We start from the raw sequence: 18,331 nt of genomic DNA on the forward strand, positions 1-18,331 counted from the left end.
GATAAAACCTGTTTTTTTAAGTAGAATGGTCACTCCTCTGTTCTAAGAGACAAATAGCTAATGGCAGTTTTTCTAGTGAGCTGATCTGAGAAGATTTTTTTCATGGTGATGTGCTTTTTTGGTAATTTATCCATCAACATCAGATTGGCATCTCAATTGGCATCCAGAATTTGTAACTAGTTGATTCTGCATTGATTTTTGTCCATTTTCATAGTTGGCGAGATGGAAGGAGTGTGATGCCGTTTTGGAGCTAGGTCTTGGGTGTGCAGGCTGAGTCAAACAAGAATTAGTAATTAGTGGCTAGTTTTAAAGCCAGCCATGCCAGATAGAAGGTGTCATCTTAACCTTATTTTGCAAATCTCTTACCTTGCCTGCACTAGTTGAGTTACGTATTTGGGCTTGCCTTGTCACAGGTTCCATCTTGTCTCCTGAACTCATACAGCAGAGATTTTATACTCTTGTCTGAACTCTGTTTGTTCACTTATACTAGAATGTATGGGAGAAAGAATGGATGTTGTAAAATAAAGGATCATTTCATTTAATTTCATAAAGCAAATTCTAAAGTTGAATGGGTTAGGTAAAAATATGAATTTGACATTTGAGTGTATTTTTATTTAAACTAACATGTGTTCTAGAAAAAGTAACTTGATAAGCCACCTGCCAAATAACAGTCGTTTAAACTATAAGAATATGTGCATAAAGAACAAATCAAAAATTGTCTACTTGAAAATGACTAATGTTGTGTGTATGAGCATCAAGTTACATGTGATATGTCACTTTTTTGTGGACAGATACTATTGTAGATGTTAATGTGGATGAATTAATGACTGAGATGAAAGAACTGAAAGAAACTCTTGAAGAAAAAACCAAGGAGGCAGATGAATATTTGGACAAATACTGTTCTCTGCTTATAACTCATGAAAAGTTGGAGCAAGCCAAAGAGATGCTGGAGACACAGGTTGCTCGTCTGACTTCACAGCAACCTAGACCCAGTCTCCGAAGGTCTCCTTTGCTAAATGCAGTTGTCCCGGCACCGTCTCCAGTCCCCTCTGTTGATGAAAAGAAGTTATCTAGCCAGAAGAAAGCTTCAGGCAAGAGGCAAAGGTCCAGTGGGATCTGGGAGTCTGGGGGAGGATCAACACCTTCCACCCCAGAGATGTCTTCTAAGAAAAGTCGGAAAGTTGCAAAAAGGATTCACCCTGTAGCGGACACAGAACACACCGAGTTTGAGCCTGAAGGACTTCCAGAAGTTGTTAAAAAAGGTAGGCCCAACTTAAAAACATCTGTGCTCTTTTGAAGTACTATACACAAATTCACATATAAGCCATTTAATTTTTCTGTTAAAATTTATTTTTTATTAGCAAGTTAGATTTTACAGCGAGAAAGACGGAAAGGTTTTCCATCTGCTGGTTTACTTTGCAAGTAACCTGCAACAGCTGGAATTGACCTCATCTGAGGCCAGGAGCCAGGAGCATCTTCCAGATCTCCCATGTGGGGGCAGGGTCCCAGGGTGTTGGGCCATCTTTAACTGCTTTCCCAGACTACAAGCAGGGAGCTGGATGGGAAGTGGAGCTGCTGGGATTAGAACCGGCCCCCAAAAGAGATCCTGATGCATATAAGGCGAGGATTTACCCATTGAACCATCGTGGCAGGCTCAGAAACATTTACTGTTTAGATTATTGTGTAACACTTCCAGTTGATCTTCAGAAACCATGGGCCACCTTTAAATTGCCAATGTATGCTTTCATTTCTGTTCTGAAAAAATGACTAGGATTGAGCTACTTCTGTTACACTGTGAAAAGAGCTGGTGTGTTTGAAAAATGACTATCAACCCATTTTAGGATTTGATGTTTCCATTCTGAAGAATCCCAAAGCAAGGGCATCCTTCGTACTTTTCCACTTTGAGCCTTGCCTATCCCAGTATAAGTGAGCTGGAAAGGGATGCAGTATCACTGGTACCCTGGTTCCCTGGCTCGGGCAACTGACCAGACATATTTTTTTTTTTAACTCGGTGCTATCCCAAGTGTGACTAGAGTAGTGCCAATCTATGAATTGATTATTACTGGTAAAAGATTAAAAAAATATATTCAGAAGCTTTAAGTAAAAAATGTAGAAATCTTCCAAGCAATTTAACATTTAACATCAAAGCAATAGGTAAACATGGAATCTTTTGGTTCCTCTGTTTCCTCGTTTTCTGTTCTATAAAAATCATTCTTTCATTTTTTGTTAGATTGGAGCTCATCCTCCTCTATCAAAAATCAAAACTGGTTCTTTGCCATAGTTTGCTAGAGTAGCACTCTAACTGTAGCCCCAAAATAGTTACATGTGTCTCATCGATGCATTTTATTTGTGTTAATGGATTAAAAAAAATACAGCTTTGGTTAGCCTTGAGTGCCCTTCTGGAGTGTACGCGATTGCTGGCTTAATGTGCCGGGCTTTGCCTTTTTTCTTTTGGCTGTCAAGTCATGTCAGTGCCTGTTGTGGAGGGGAATGATGGGAGTGATTGAGAAACCACGCTCCGGAAGGCCAGTCTCCAGCCTGGGCTTACGTGACAGTGGTTGCCTGAAGTAGCTGTCACCACTTTGTTTTCTTCCTTTACATATCTGGCCTGCTGGCCCTGCGGGACAGCCTAGGAGCTAAATCCTTACCTTGCATGCATCAGATCCCAATGGGAAATATCCCAGCTGCTCAACTTCCCATTCAGCTGCCTGCTTTGGGCCTGGGAAAGCAGTAGCAGATGCCCCAAAGCCTGGGGACCCTGCACCTGTGTGGGAGAGCTGGAGGAAGCTCCTGGCTCTTGGCTTCAGATTAACTCAGCTCTGGCCATTGTAGCCACTTGGGGAATGAACCAATGAGGCAGAGCTTTCTATCTCTCCTTCTCTCTGTATGTCTGCCTTTCCAATAAAAAATTGATCTTGAAAAAAAAATCTGGCCTGGTTTTATTTTTTCTTTCACATTGTTTAAAAATTGCGTCGTACTATCCATATTTTTATTTAACTTTAAGAAACTATTTGGAAGCCAGAGCTGCAGAGAGAGAGGGAGAGACAGAGATCTTTCATCCACTTGTTCAATCTTCAGATGGCTACAGCATCTGGGATTGGGCCAGGACAGAGACAGGTGCTTCCTCAGGGTCTCTTGTATCACTTGGGCCACCCACTGCCTTTCCCAGGCCATTAGGAGGTAGTTGTGTCAGAAGTGGAGCGGCTTCACGTCACAGGTTGTAGCTTTCCCTACTTTGCTGCAGCACTGACCCCTTCTTTGCCATTTTATTCTTTTCCAATTCAAGCTTTACAATAAAGCCTGCTGATGTGCTTTGCATTGTCAAAAAATACAAGGTAAAACATATTCACGCTGAAGAAGCATCAGTAGGAAAGATGTTTCTCTTCCCATTTTGCCTATTATGTGTATTTGTGTTTTTTTTTAAATAACTTCTATAGGGTTGTTTTGGAATTACCTTGTGTTTGTTTTAAATTTACATAGTGAAGGTCATTTCCATTGGACCTGGCAGAATTGACAGTCAGCTTTTCTGTCCTCAGGGTTTGCAGACATCCCAACAGGAAAGACCAGCCCATATATCCTGCGGAGAACAACCATGGCTACCAGGACAAGCCCCCGCCTTGCTGTGCAAAAGCCCGCACTGTTCCCTGGAAGTGAAGGCAAAGAAAATCTTACAGAGTCCTCTAAATCGACAGCTGGTGGCAGCAGATCACAAAAGGTATATTTTAGTATGTGTTTATCCACTGTGAGATCCAGGAAGTTGCAGCATGATCTGGGAGAGTTGGATGCTATCTCTCAGCAATTCTTAAGGTGCAAATTATTCATTAGGATTTGGATACCAAAATGCAGAAACGTTGGTGACGAGTTGCAACAAAACAACAATGTATTTGTATATTTGTTTTGTTGGTATATGAGACCTAAAACATTAAAGAATTATACCTGATATATAAGTTTATTCATAATTTTGTAATATAACAAATGTTTTATTAACTTAGTCAAGGAAGATCTGTCATTGAAATGGACCTATTCATTACTTGTATTAGAAATACTGCATCATTTTATGTGAATTTTTTTCCTCTTATATCTGCCCTCCCCTACCATTCTTTGCACCTTATTATCCCGCTTCCAACCACTTGCATCCTGAAAGTGAAGCTAGCAAGCCTTACTAAGGCCGTTACCCATAAGATAACCTACTGCACTGCTGTACAGGAAGAGTTAAGTCTAAGATCCTGGTATGGACTGTGCCATATCCTGGTGGAGTCCTAAGAACCACCTCTTTCTTCACATCCAAAAGTAATATCCATGCCTGTTTGTCTTACACTTACAGAGATCAAAAGATAGATTTGTCTGGGTCTGTAAAAGCCATGAATGTTGCTGGAGCTCTGTCCTCCCATTATCTTAAGGCAGCCTCCTTTTTTTTCTGACTTGCCTCATCTGTTAACTATGTCTAAGATACTGATGCATTCAGCAAATCCATGTTGAATGGATGGAACTGTGGATGCTGTCCTGAAGTGACTGCAACAATAGAAGTTGTTTTAAGGGATTTAAGGAAGCCATCTTTATGAAATCACTACTTGTGTCTTTTTCCCCTTGCTTTTATGAGGGACTGACGATAGAGCAGTTTGGATCAGCATTATTGTGTAGGAAAAAGAGCTTTGCGCACTAGGGGGCCTGCTCTCCACACTGCTGCTGGACCTGCTGGCAGACGGGTAACCATGGTTTCCTGCAGATCTGTGCTCAGTGCATTAGCTCCATGCAGCTAGGAATCTCTAAGCAGTTTTGTGTACGTGCAAATGAATGGCGGAGAGCCCTCTTGAGAGATCACAGGAGACTTCAAGAGTAGGCTCAAAGTCTTCAAACCCTATGCTTACATTTTGTAATTCAGTTCAATGTTTTCTGAGATGTCTCATAAAATACTCGCCTCGTCTGTTCAGCTTATTTCACCATTTAGCTTCAAAAATACAGAACAGGATCTGACTTGCTAAAGCGAATGCTTTGCCCTTCAGGATTAGGAGCTGTCTCCTAAACTGACTAGCTTACTTCTAAGAGAGGCACTGGGAAGAATCAAGATGGCAGAATAGAGTAAGGACACGTTTAAACAGATGGAGAAATACTAGTCAGTGTAAAGCAGAGAGAGCACATTCCAGGAAATGGGAGAGGACAGAATGACAGCAGAGGGGCACCTGGAGACTGACAGACACAGGAAAGACAGGAAAGCGGCAGACACAACGGTGTAGCGTTGCAGTGACTGATAATCCAGCAGAATTCAACGAACGGTAATGTGAACTGCAGTGGCAGCCGGAACTCCACCAGCAACAAGGGAAAATAATACTGACTTTAGCATCCTATGGGTCAAAATAGGTCCTTGTGGCCGTCAGACCTAATGGCCAGCAGGTTCCAGCAAGATCAGCACCACAACCAACTTAGCTATATAGAACACCTGGTGTCTCCTTAAGCCTGGGACCTGTTCCAACCAGAAGTGGGAGAAAGGTTGTACAGACAACGGTGCAGCTTCAGCATGGTATCACAGGAAGTAGAGACTGGTGAGCCAGGAGCTGGGGCTACAGAGACCATGGATCGAGGAGTTTACTATTGAGACAGTGCATTTGTAACTGTCTCAGCTAGGAACCCAGACCTGGAACTGGCTGGAGGGAGTGACACAGTTACTGTAAGCAAACAGCCATGTGACAACTGCAATAAATAAAATCGAATTGTAGACCTGTGGGAGACACAGCTTAGAAACTTGCCCCAAGGAGAGGAATCTGATAACCAGAAGTGCAACAACCAAGAGCAAAAGAAGAGAAAAAGACACAATGAATATTGCTGGAGACTCCCCTGCAAAGGAGCAAAACCTTTGCCAATCTCAGAGTTCACTGAGGAAGACATCAAGAAAATGGGGGATATGGAATTCAGAAAACTTGTCATAAAACTTATGAACAATGAGAACCAGGTAAATCAGGCGTTCAAGGAATTTAAGGAATATGTCACACTGGAAATGAATCAAATGAAAGCTGATGTATCAGAAATGAAGAATACAATGGAGCAAATAAAAAATACAGTGGAAAGTCTCAAAAATAGAATGAAGGAAGCAGAAAGAATCTCAGAATTGAAAAATATTTCCTGTCACCAGGGGGAAACAAAAAACTAGAAGCAGAGCTGGGTCAAGCTAAAAAAAAGTATTCTGAAATTTAGAAAAACTATTGAAAGACCTAATTTAAGAGTTATGGCAGGCACAGAAGGTGCAGAAGGATTTACAGAAGGGTTTACAAATGTATTTAATGGAATAATAACGGAAGATTTCCCTAATGTAGAGAAAGAATGGGGAAACAAGATCCAGGAGGGGCACAGAACTCCCAACAGGCTTGACCAAAAGCAATCTTCACCATGATACATGATATTCAAGCTCTCTTCAATCCAACATAAGGAAAACATCCTTAAATGTGAAAAAGAATCAATTGACAGATGAAAGAATGCCAATTAAATTCACCTTTCGCAGGAAACTCTACAGGACAGAAGAGAATGGAACAACTAGAAGCAAAGTATTGACAGCCTGGGATGGCGTGCCCAGCAAAACTTGTCTGTTTACTAAATCACTGGGGAGAAGAAGCCCAAAAGCTCATTTCTGGGAACGAGGGGGCCGGTGATGGGATTGGTCTGAGTGTGGACTTGGAGGTCAGTGTTGCTGAATTGTGACGCTCATCATGGCTGTTGGGCCGGTGCCGTCAGACTAGCATCCAGCGGGAAGTGGGTGACTTGATTTTTTTTCACGAGTGAGGTTTATTACCACAGAGCCATCTTGCACTGCTTCCCGCTGTGGCTGAGGACATCATATCTGAGACAGTTACAAATGCACTGTCTTAATAGTAAACTCCTCGATCCGGAATTGTAGGGATATAGCTGCTGTTTGTGTTGGTTTCCCATGTGAGCACTGGTGGAGCCCTGCATGCTCCATTTTCTTTCTTTCCTTTTTTTTTTTTCCAAAGAATTATTTTTATTTTGGAAAGGCAGGTTTATCAAGGCAAAGATAGACAGAAAGGTCCTCCATCCACTGGTTCATTCCCCATGTGAACTCTACAACTGGAGCTGAGCCAGTCCAAAACCAGGATCCAGGAGCTCCCAGATTTCTCATGTAGGTGCAGGGTCCCATGGCTGTCCTCTGCTGTTTTTCCTGTCCACAAACAGGGAGCTGAATGGGAAGTTGGAGCAGCCATGACAAAAACTGGAGCCCACATGGGCGCCTGCAAAGCAAGATTCTAGTTATTCAGCCATTGCACTGGGCCCTAAATGCTCCACTTTGAATCCAGTGCCTGCTAAAGAACCTGGAAAAGCAGCAGATGTTGGCACCAGTGCTTTGGGCTATGCCATCCATGTATAGACCTACATGGACTATCAGGCTCCTGGCTTTGGCTTGGCCCAGCACTCTTTGTAGCTCTGTTTCAGGAATGCATTGGAGGATAGAAGATATCTCTCTGTGCCTTCAGATAAAAGAAATTAATGATCTTAAAAAAAATACTTGATTAGTGTAAACCTAATGAATAGGACATTGATTGGCATGTCCACAACCCATATCCGAGTACCTGGGTTCAATATTGGGCATTGGCTCCTGATTCAGACTTTCTGCTAATGTATACCTTGAGGGGTAGTGGTAATGCTTCAAGTGATGGGGTTCCTGTTCCCATGTGGGAATCCTGATTTGCATTTCTAGTTCCTACCCTCAGCCCTGCTGTAGCCCTGGCTGTTTTAGATGTTTAGAGAATGAACCAGCAGAGGGAGCTCTCTCTCTATCTCTGCCTCAAGAAAAGTATAACATGTAGACAGTTTGGTGAGTTTTACCACATCTAGTCCTGGATCATTTTGAGATTTCCTAACAGGAAGATCAAATTGAAGGTTTAAGCTGCTTACTGAATATACTTTTCACAATTCAAGAGTGAGTCTGAATGGCAACCAAGAAAATGTGCTACCAGCTCGCCTCTGTTCTCTGATTTCTCTGTCTCATAGTGGCCTAGGGATTCGACTCTTCATTGTCTGGTGTGTCTCAGGGAAGCACTTGTCTTTGCTTTCAGTGTTGAACCGTTTTTAGAAAAAGATGTTTCCAGTAAATTCTATTTATTTTCCCCTTCAACGTTTCAAGGATGGTAATATTCCGTGAAGTCCTGATTTTTCAGGGCTGCTCTCCACTGTCCTTCATTTTATCTGAAGTAAAAGCAAGCTTTCCGGAAATTTGATCTGTTAGCCAGATTTACCATGTTTTCTGTAGTGAGAAGTATTTAACTGCCTGTTAAAACCACATACTTCCTATGGAAAGAATATAAATGGAAAAATAATTTCCATTCTGCATTCTTTATTCCATTCTCAGTTCCTTCTCACCATCTGTCCTGAGTGTGGGTCACTGCTTGTCGAGAGTTTTCCTCCTTTTAAGATCTCCCTGAATCTTCCACTCTGGTGTGTAGTTTTGATAGTGAAGTTCTCTTCTGTTTTTCTTGCTCTTTATTTTTTCTGATTTAATATTCTTTCCACTACAGTATAAATCTTAAAAAAAATTTTTACTTGCCTGGGTATCCAAACTCTCATTAGCTTCATAAAGTATTACTTTAGAAAAAAACTATTAAAAGTAGAATATCAGGATGTTTAAGGCCTCTGGACATTGTTAGATAGCACTTGCCATTCTGTTATAACTTATATTCAACATGGAAGCAAGCTACAATAAAGGGAGAATGAGTAAAATGTTTTTATTTGGAATGTAGGTCCTAGGACTTCTAAATGTTACAGAAGAAGCTTCCATCTTGTGATGGTAGTGTCACTCATTTGGGTTATTCTTGTTTGAAGAGACAGCACTGGTTCAGTGAGGACAAATTCACTCTGGAATTTATTGGATGTTTACAAATGTAAGCCTTGTGGTCATTAGGGGTGTATGGGTAGCAAGAAGGAAGCGTTGTCCTGGAAGAGCTTATCAGTGGACTGAAAATGTCAGCTTTGCCTTGGGAGCAAATGTGTGAATCTCAGAAGTAATGTCTCCATTTTGATGACTTGTTAGGGGCTGTAGGCAGCATCTGTCCAGCTGTTAGGTGGGGCCTATGAGAAGAATAAGTACTAAATTACATCTAATTTCAAACTCGGTGACATAGTGCTTTATTTTTCATGTTGGGAAATCTGCATGTAATTTAAATCTTTAAAACTTTGTGCCACAGGTCAAGACTGCTCAACAGAGCCCAGCAGGTTCAATTACTGCCTTCCCAGAACCCACCAAGAAACCTGCGTCTGTCCACAGTCTTCCCAGGAGAAGTTCTCCAGACAGCTCCACGGAAGGCCCCCGGGCCAGGCAAGGCCAGCCTAGCTGGAGCCCAGAAGCTGGAGCCGAAACCAAGAGCAGTGACAACTGTCAGGTCCAGTAAGAGGCTCATGAGTCATGACCCTGGGACGTGGTGCCAGTTGAACTGGCAGGGTCTGTCTGTTGAGAGCATTTTGTCAACACCTTAGAAATCTAAATATATTGTTTCATCTCCCGTGTGTAAATATTGCGAAGATTTGAAAGCACTGGTTGATCTCTTCATCAATATTCCTCTACCTTACTGTAAATAGTCCTGTGTAAAGCCTCACAGTTCAGTAGCAAATGTTCTATAACTTTGTGTACTTTATACGAAAATATGCAAGACACTTCCAAAAATAAGAAACTGACAGCTCACAAGAAAATGTAAACTTTTAAAAATATTTTTTTCCCATATGTGTACAGGTAGGTATGAGCTAGATTGAGAATGTCATTGAGCTGAGAACAATGAAAGAAAACAATTTTGTATGTTTTTAAGGAAAATGTGAATACAGAATGTGCATATCAGGGTGTTTATCTTTCCATGTCCCGTGTGTTTGAGAACTCTGTGCTTGTATGACCTGTACATACGTGTGTGTAGGTGGTGGAGGGGCTGTTTGCTTCCAGCTGGCATGCTGGAGGATGTGTAGACGTGTGCTACATCATGCTTTCTGTCATTGTGTTTGCTTTTGAAGACCAGTACCATTCTTTGTTATGTGTTTTCTTATCTTGTAATGTTCTATTAAAACATAGTCCTTTCTTCCCTAATAAAATAATCATCCTTGCTTTCTGTGGAAATCATTCTTAAATATAAAAGTTGTGAATATTGGCACTATTTTTGGATAATTACTACAGCCTCATATAATACTAGAAACATTTAATCAACTGATCTAGATAATTGAACAAATAACATTTAAATATTTAACATTTTAATATTTAATGAACATCTTCAGTTATATAAAAGACATGATTATGAATGTGGGTCATAAATATTAGGTGGAATCTAATGTCCAGCCTGGGACCTACTGTTGTAGAGTGGACCTGTTAAATCTTAAGGATGCAAGTGTTTGTGCTCCTTTTTTTTTAAGATTTATTTTTCTTGGAAAGGCATATATACAGGAAGAAGAAGAGACAGAAACATCCTTCATTCACTGCATCATTTCCCAAATGTCCACAATGACCATAACTGAGCTGATCTGATGCCAGAAGCCAGGAACTTCCTCTGGGTTTCCTGTGCTGGTGTAGGGTCCCAATGCTTTGGGCCATCCTCTGCTGCCCTCCCAAACCACAAGCAGGGAATTGAATGGGAAGTGGAGTAGTTGGGAAGTGAACTGGTGCCCATATGGGATCCTGGTGCGTACAAGCGGATGATTAGCCAATTGGGCCATCTCGCTGGGCCCAATATTTGGGGTACTTTACATCTCATTTATTGATGATAACTTTTGGAAATACCCAGGCATTTACAAAGGCATTTGAACAAACCCTTGCATCCTTGAATCAAGATAAAGCTTTCTGAATTGTTTGGCTTTTAGTTCAGATTAATACACAAACCTTGATAAATCTGATAATTTATATTTTTAAATTGTCCTTTGCAGGGTGGCCTCTATTGTTGCATAATCGTTCAATAACATTAAGCTGCTTGGTAGTCCTTTGCTGAAAGTGATATCTTGCCTTTTCCTTTTGTTTTTTTAGTTGCTTGGGGTTATGGCCTGGTTCGGTGACATCCTGGTCATAAATAACCCCAAGGCAAGCATGTGCTCAAGGGCATGGCCCTCAGTCGACATTGTTGGGCTCAAGCCAGCAGCTTGATGATTGGCTGTCTCAGGTGACTGGAAGATTCCATCAGCAGTGCTTGCTGGGTACATTTTTGGGTCTTTGAGAATGTCCTTGTCATATTTTAGGTATGCATAATGGAGACTTCCGTTGCATGTTCCATTTTTAAAAAAATTTCATTTCGAGTTTATTTAACATTTCATCCAGTTGAACTGAAATAATACATCGACTTTAATGATGGCAAGATACTGTGCTAATACTGAAATAAAAATGGCCAGTCAGGCAAATTCAATCCTAAGTCTTTGAATCCTGTCCACAGAAGTATGAACCACAATTTACCTTCCCAAGCCTACTGCACTTCATATGGATGTTATTTTTTCATTCCAGAAAAGGTATTTCTAAATGGTTTGCAAAGATTTCCAACCTGGCTTCATTTGTTCTTTTTTTCATAAGCGATGATAAAATTGTACAATTAATATTTCTATACAAAGGCATTAAGAGTCTGAAGCATCAATAAGCAACATTTAAAAAGATGCTTTGATCACCTCTTTCTGGTGTTAAGATGGTCAGTTCATTATTCCTCTCACCCATCAAGACCTGCTCACTTAAGGTTAACATTCTCAATTGGAGCTACAAAGTTGCCAGGTGCTCAGGGCTCTCCTCCAGCTGCCAGGTGGGGCGGGCCTCCAGGACTTCACTTTTTAGGAACACGGAGCTTTGTATGGCATGGCAGGGGTGACCACTTTTTTTGAAAGAGAAGCCTCCTTGCAAATACAGCATGTCCTAGGGCATAAATGTCAAGTGGTTTAAGACAAGAAGTCTAAGTGAGAAGATGCTGGCAGCATCCAGAAAGGTCTACAGCTTCTGCTCCGTGAATCCTTCTGGAGACAAGAGAAACAGACACAAGGCACAGCATGGCACATGTGAAATTGTCTGATCACATTGTCAGAAAAAAAGAAGAGTGGCTCAAACTCTCTGAATTACATGGATCTCAGTGGAATGACTGTCCAGACCTGACACACAATATCTGGTGAAGTTACTAGGGATGGTACCAACAATGACAGTTTCCTTAATTGTAAAATGGAATACACCTAAAAGTCTCCTAGATGGACTCATCTAGACGTCATATTTGCATCTTTCTGAAAAGTTGGAGATCTATAAGAAAAGGCATGTTGGTAACTGGAACAGATGTCTCAGTATAGAACAGAATCCAACAGTTGAGGTTGAACCTGGTAACAAAGCATTGGCAAAATATGACAATTCAGTTATTCAAAGATGGTGAGAGCAAGGAGAAATGAACATAAGCAAGACAAGTCAGCTGAGACGATCCAGCACTGATACGCACGTGTGTCATTGCTGACGGCAGGGATGGCAGACAGCACTGACACTACAAACCCTAAAACTTCATCTGTTCGGGCCTTCTCACTGCCCAACCTGGGAGCACTCTGCTTTTGTTACTTACCCATATGCTTTCTCAGTTTAGCCTCCAAGTTTTCTGTATTTCTCTCAGCACAGCACTGGGAATTTTCTGATTTGCAATGTGAGTGAGAAGCAAAATTCAGGAAAATTGTAGACAGATGACCTTTATACGAATCCCCTCCTCTGCCTAGCACTGCTTTTTAGAATCCTAGTGGAGGGCTGGGATATTAACTTTGAGAAACAATTATGATAGAAAGGCCAAGAGGAGGGTATTTCAACAGAAGGGTACCAGTGGGTGTCAGGCACCTGGCCTGTACCAGGTGTTGTGCAGGAAGTAACAGCAGCGTCATTCTAAAGGGCTAGCGTGGACCTTTCCTCTGAGAGCATCCAGGCCCAATGGGGAGTTTATCCTCACATGGCTCCACTAAGCTTACAGACAGCAGGAAGGAGCTGTGGAGCTGTCTCTCCCTACTTTACAATCCTTTATTGAAGTACATGTTCCATGATTTAGGACGGGACTCCTGGATCAGGGCCTGCAGCTCTGCCTCCAAGCTGGTCACAGGCATGGAACCCTCTGGGGAAACATTTTGTTACATGTTTCATCAAAAAAAAAATTTGTTGGAAGGGCAGATATACAGAAAGGACAGACAGATCTTCTGTCTGCTAATTCACTCCCCCAGTGGTTGCAATGACCAGAGCTGAGCTGATCTGAAGCCTGGAGCCAGAAGATCTGGGTCTCCCTTGCAAGTGCAGTGCCTGTAGGCTTTGGGCCATCCTTGATTGCCCTCTCAGGCCACAAGCAGGGAGCTGGATGGGAAACAGGCTGGCCAGGACAGGAGCTGGCATCCCTAATGGGATCCCGGGTGTAAGGTGACGACTTTAGCCACTGGTCTACTGCACCAGGCCTTACGTGTTCCATTTTTATAATCAAAAAGTTAAGATTTTATAAATGGCCAATCAAACCTTAAATATTCTTTCTTTGAGATAATAGTATCCTATATTACACTGTGAGCTTAGCTGCTCTTGCGATGTCAGCTTTTAAGTACCTTATGTTCTCAATAAGATCCTTGAAAGAAAATCAAACAAGAAATGGGCCACGTCCAGAGATCTTGGAATCGGTTTTCCCGCCTGTACAGGGGCGGGCCTAGTAGAAAGGATTCCTGTCTCAGTGGTACCAGAACTGAACTGACCCTTAATATCATGCAAATTGTCAGGAGTTGAGAGTGATTGCATCTTCAGTAAGAAGGGAATGAAACCAGCCTCTCAGTGCAGCCTAACTCCTAACCTCACATGCTCGCCTCCTTAGACGTTTTTCTCACTTGACTCCAAGTTATTTATTTTATTAGAAATAACAAAGTTGCATAGATTTTTGAATCTGGACAGAACTCTGAGTCCCCCAACAACCTGGGGCTTGGGGAAGGCACTCTCATTTTCCAGTTTTCTGTAGAGGGCTTATAAGTACCCAAGAGTGGCTCAGAACATTGATTTAGAAATTAGAGCCAAAATTGGTTAGAATTTCCAGGTTCTCCCAAAGCCAGGCCATGGCAATATGTCACTGAAGACAATGAAGTAGGAGAGAAACTGAGACCAGTATTTCAGGTCAGATTTATTGGATCTGGCAGAAGTTGAGTTGATTAGCATGGTTTCCATCATTCTCTTGGGAAGGAAAAGGAGGTATTATTGTCTCTTGAATAGGTCTTAAGTATCTGACAGTGGCCATTGCCAATTAGCAGTTGCTGGTTGTTAGCTGTGTGTTCTGTCACTTCTGTTTGTGCAAAGCTGCTTCCCTTTGGAGGACAGTCTCTGCTTAAGCAGACACTAGAACCCTGAGTGCTTCAGGAAAACCCAGGCTGAGGCCTTCAAGCTAGCACACTGAACCCCAGGCACAGCTGTGCGTTTGATGCCTTAATATCTAAGGTAATGTGCGTCTAATGTTCTCCACACTTTATAAGCTGTTTGCATGTGTTTGCTCAAACCTCACACCTCGGCCCGATGAGGTAGCCTAGTGGCTGGAGTCCTTGCCTTGCATACATCAGGATCCCATATGGGCACTCGTGGTTCATATCCTGGCAGCCTCACTTCCCTTCCAGCTTCCTATGTGTGGCCTGGGAGGGCAGTCGAGGATGGTCCAAATCCTTGGGACCCTGTTAGCTGCATGAGATACCTGGAGGAGGCTCCTGGCCCCTGGCTTCAGATCAGCTCAGCTCTGGCCATTGTGTTCACTTGGAGACTGAATCAGCAGATGGAACATCTTCCTCTCTGTCTCTTCTTCTCCCTGAATATCTGCTTTTCCAATAAAATCAAATCTAAAAAAGAAAAATCCTCACACTTTTGTGAGGGAGACGTTAGCATCTTCATTTTGTGGGCTGAAATTGAGAGACGGTAAAACTTCTGGTTCAGGTCTTGAGATCTCTTGTTTAGCAAATAAACAGTTTTGCTGAGTAAAGTGTCTTCAATTAAAGGAGAAAGAAGCTGAGTTGAGATATTTTGTCCAAGAAGTAGCAGAGTTCAGTTTGGTACTAAATTTTTCTCATTTGTCTTGCTATTTATCTAGAGTCTAGTGGACTGTTCCAGAATAATTCTGGTATTATAACAGATGATATAAGTGGCCTTTTCCTTTTTTACTTGATAGAAATATCTGAATTCCTGGGTGGTTAAATCAGAGTTGCATCCAATTATCTTGTAAAATTTTCAAAAATGTAAAATGCAAAGTTATAGAGAGGCGGGGGGTGGGGGCTCTTCCATTAGCTGGCAATCTCCACAAATGACTGCAATATTGAGTCTTGACAGGCCAATATTGGGAACCAGGAGCTCTGGTTGGCAGGGGCCCATTGCCTTTCCAGGTAAATTAGCAGGAAGCCTGATGGAAAGTGGGAGTTGGGACTTGAACTGTCACTTACATGGTATGCTGGCATTACAGACAGTGTCTTAGTATTATGCTCCACAACTCTGGCCTTATTTCCATAAACACAATTTAAAAAAATTATTTGAAAGGCAGAAAAATGGCTTTGGCATTGGCAGCTGGGCCGGGCTAACGTGGGGAACCAAGAACTCCATCTATGTCTCTGTGGCGGGAGGGGTCCAAGCACCTGATGAGTCTTCTGCTGTTGCTCTCCTAGAACTGGAAGAGCAGCAAGGACTCTAACCAGCTCTCCACTATTGGATGCTGGATGCAAATGACAGCTTAACTAGCTATGCCACGAACCAGTAAGACAAATCCTTCAAACCCTTGCTGGAAAACTAAAGGTTTTTTAAGCTTTTAATATAAAAGCTTACTGTGTTACAAAGATTAAAATTGACAGATGTTAAATACCTGAGGACCTCTGACAAATGACTTAGTTTTCTGTGTCTCTGTTTATTCATCAGGAAAATTGGGTATAGCAGTAATACTTCAGAGTCCTCACAATAATAAAATTATTTACAATTTTTCAACTCAAAACATTGGCTATTTGGTATACAGCTAATCATAAAAATAGAGTTTGCAGTTGATAAGTAAATATGTTCAACCAATAGAACACATTGATTTCAGGTCAGGTCCTGTCCTACACAATTTTCATTAATCTCTGTGCCACTAGTTCTTATTTTGCATATATGTTTAATTACCATATACTTATACATTCAGTTGCTGAGTTTGCAGATGAACCACTCACTGGTTTCTGGTTTTGGATGGATTGTTTGGATAATAAAAAATGCCCGAGAAGACAGTAACTGCAGTTGTATGTACTAATAGGTTGTGCTCCTGAAGTTCACATACAAACTGCTCGTTTGGGACTTTGAGTGTATTTCTTTGTAGAAACAGCATTGCCAGTTGTGTTTAAAGTTAAGCTCAGAAAGCCAATTTAGCTCTTACCATGGTAAAATTGCAATTAGACTTGCTTCAAGTATAAAGAATTTTCATTCATAATATTTCTCTAGAAAAATATAGTTGGAATTTGCCCAAAACTCCTCTTTCTTTTTTAAAGGTTTATTTATTTGCTTAAAAGGGGGAGGGAGAGGCACAGGTAGAGATCTTCCATCTTCTGGCTCACATCCCAAATGGCCTCAACGGCCAAGGCCGCATGTAAACCAGGCACCAGAAGCTTTATTTGAGTGTCTGACGTGAGTATAGCGACCCAAGCACCTGGGTCATTCTCTGTTTCCCAGGCTCATGGGTAGGAAGAGGGGTTGGAAGCAGAGCAGCCAATAGACCAAGCACCTTCTGGGATGCTGGTGCCGCAGGTGGCAGTTAACTGTACCACACTGCCAGCTCTCAAAATTAATTTTTCTACCACTTGCTCCTCTTTCTGATGTGTCCTACCCTTCCTGCCCCATTTTACAGGACCAGTCAGGAGTTACTCAGCTGGTGTTCTCTGGATGGAAAAAAGGTAGTCATGGATTCCATCTTTGGAATAGCAACTGCTTCTGGTCTGAAAGGGAGAGTCTTATTTTTGGTTTGAAAATTGCAGACAAGGTCAGTTTGGGGTTAATGTCGGTATATTTATTGGTATAAATTTATATTTTCCTATTGATACTCTAGGGAATCACAAAGCATCACCTATTTGCTAACTGCACATTTCTGTTGACTTGCAGTTTGACATCCAGCCTGCACTGGTCTTCCTCAATACAAAGAAGTGCCAGAGGAAGGTTGTTGTACTTTGCTCTCCTCTCTGCTCTAGGACATGTTGAGGGGGACCAGAAGTAATGCAGAAACTATCATATTTGCTACCCCAAGTCCTTCCAATTTCAAGTGCTATGTCTTGTTTGAAATTTGCTAATCCTGTGAAGTGAATCCTACTTAACCATTCAAGAAGAGCACCAAAGAGGTTGATTTGCATAACAAGATGGAGTTTTCTAGTCATGATCTGCAGTCCAAGGCTCTTCATCTATTACCAGTCCTCTCCCCAGCAGACAGTAAAGGGATTTAGTTAGTTGACAAGCTGCCTACCAGCCCAGCAGGTTCCTTTTCAAATCTCAGTCTGTACTCAGTGGAGTATGTTTGCTTGTAGGAGTGAGGGAAACTTCTTTCTGCTACAGCCATTTGGATATTTATAGATCATTTATGAGCCTGCTGTAGATGTATTGATTTTTGAGTCCCTCCTATGGTTACCTTGGCAGGATCAGACTTATTTCTTGGGCCTTGTACAGCCTGTGGGCAAGACATTCCTCGCCCTTGACAGGACAGCTCCACAGCTAAAGAAATTTCCCTTTTTAATTTCATTTGCTCTTTTGATACAGTTGGGGATTTGGCATCCAAATATCCAGGGAAAATGGCCTTGTTAGTATGGATAGCTCAGATGATTTCTTCCACTTTCAGTTTCTCCAATGCTGCTTTTGTGGGCAGCTTTCCACAGTTGCAGAGTTTGTGTGAATATTGGCATATTCCTGCATTTTACATACAAACAGATCCACTTGATATTGAAATCACAGCCATACCTCCTAACAGGGCATTTTTCAGGCCAAATGCCCATCCCTTCCTGCTAGACTTTGACTCCTTGGGCAGTCCACATGAGGGTGTTCCTTGTCCTGGATACCATCTGTTTGTTGTTCTAATGGGCATCTTCTTGGGCTTAGGCCTCTAGATGGTCATACAGCTGCTGTGTGTTGGCCACAGTGCTTCGTTCTTCTGCTATTTATGGGCTGCCTAATTGTATGTCTCTAATGGGTTTGATAAGCACTTTTCCTTGGGACAATTGACCTACAGGGAAGGAAAGAAGTGCTATTGCTCTTATAAATGGGTGTGGGGAGGGTGGAGACTAATTTTCCTTCCGACATAGTTAAGATTGCGCTGATAGGTGAGCTACCTTTTGGCTTTGATGAACTGTGCTTTTTCTGAGGTTGGGCCATCAACCTGAGAATTAG

The 18,331-nt window shown here is 41.9% G+C and overlaps 1 protein-coding gene across 1 annotated transcript in view; it reads left to right on the forward strand.

The window, feature by feature from the left end:
• CENPF (centromere protein F) overlaps positions 1-10,077 on the forward strand; it is a 53,083-nt gene extending 43,006 nt beyond the window's left edge. The window contains exons 17-19 of the mRNA XM_040985674.1: positions 792-1,262; positions 3,537-3,715; positions 9,186-10,077. Of these exons, the coding sequence (XP_040841608.1) occupies positions 792-1,262; positions 3,537-3,715; positions 9,186-9,389 (854 nt within the window). The 3' untranslated portion in view covers positions 9,390-10,077. The remainder of the gene's footprint in view (positions 1-791; positions 1,263-3,536; positions 3,716-9,185) is intronic.
• Positions 10,078-18,331: the final 8,254 nt, after the last annotated feature.

The sequence above is a fragment of the Ochotona curzoniae genome, unplaced genomic scaffold (genome assembly GCF_017591425.1).
Source record: "Ochotona curzoniae isolate NIBS_2020 unplaced genomic scaffold, NIBS_Ocur_1.0 contig_430, whole genome shotgun sequence".
Classification (NCBI taxonomy): Eukaryota; Metazoa; Chordata; class Mammalia; order Lagomorpha; family Ochotonidae; genus Ochotona; species Ochotona curzoniae.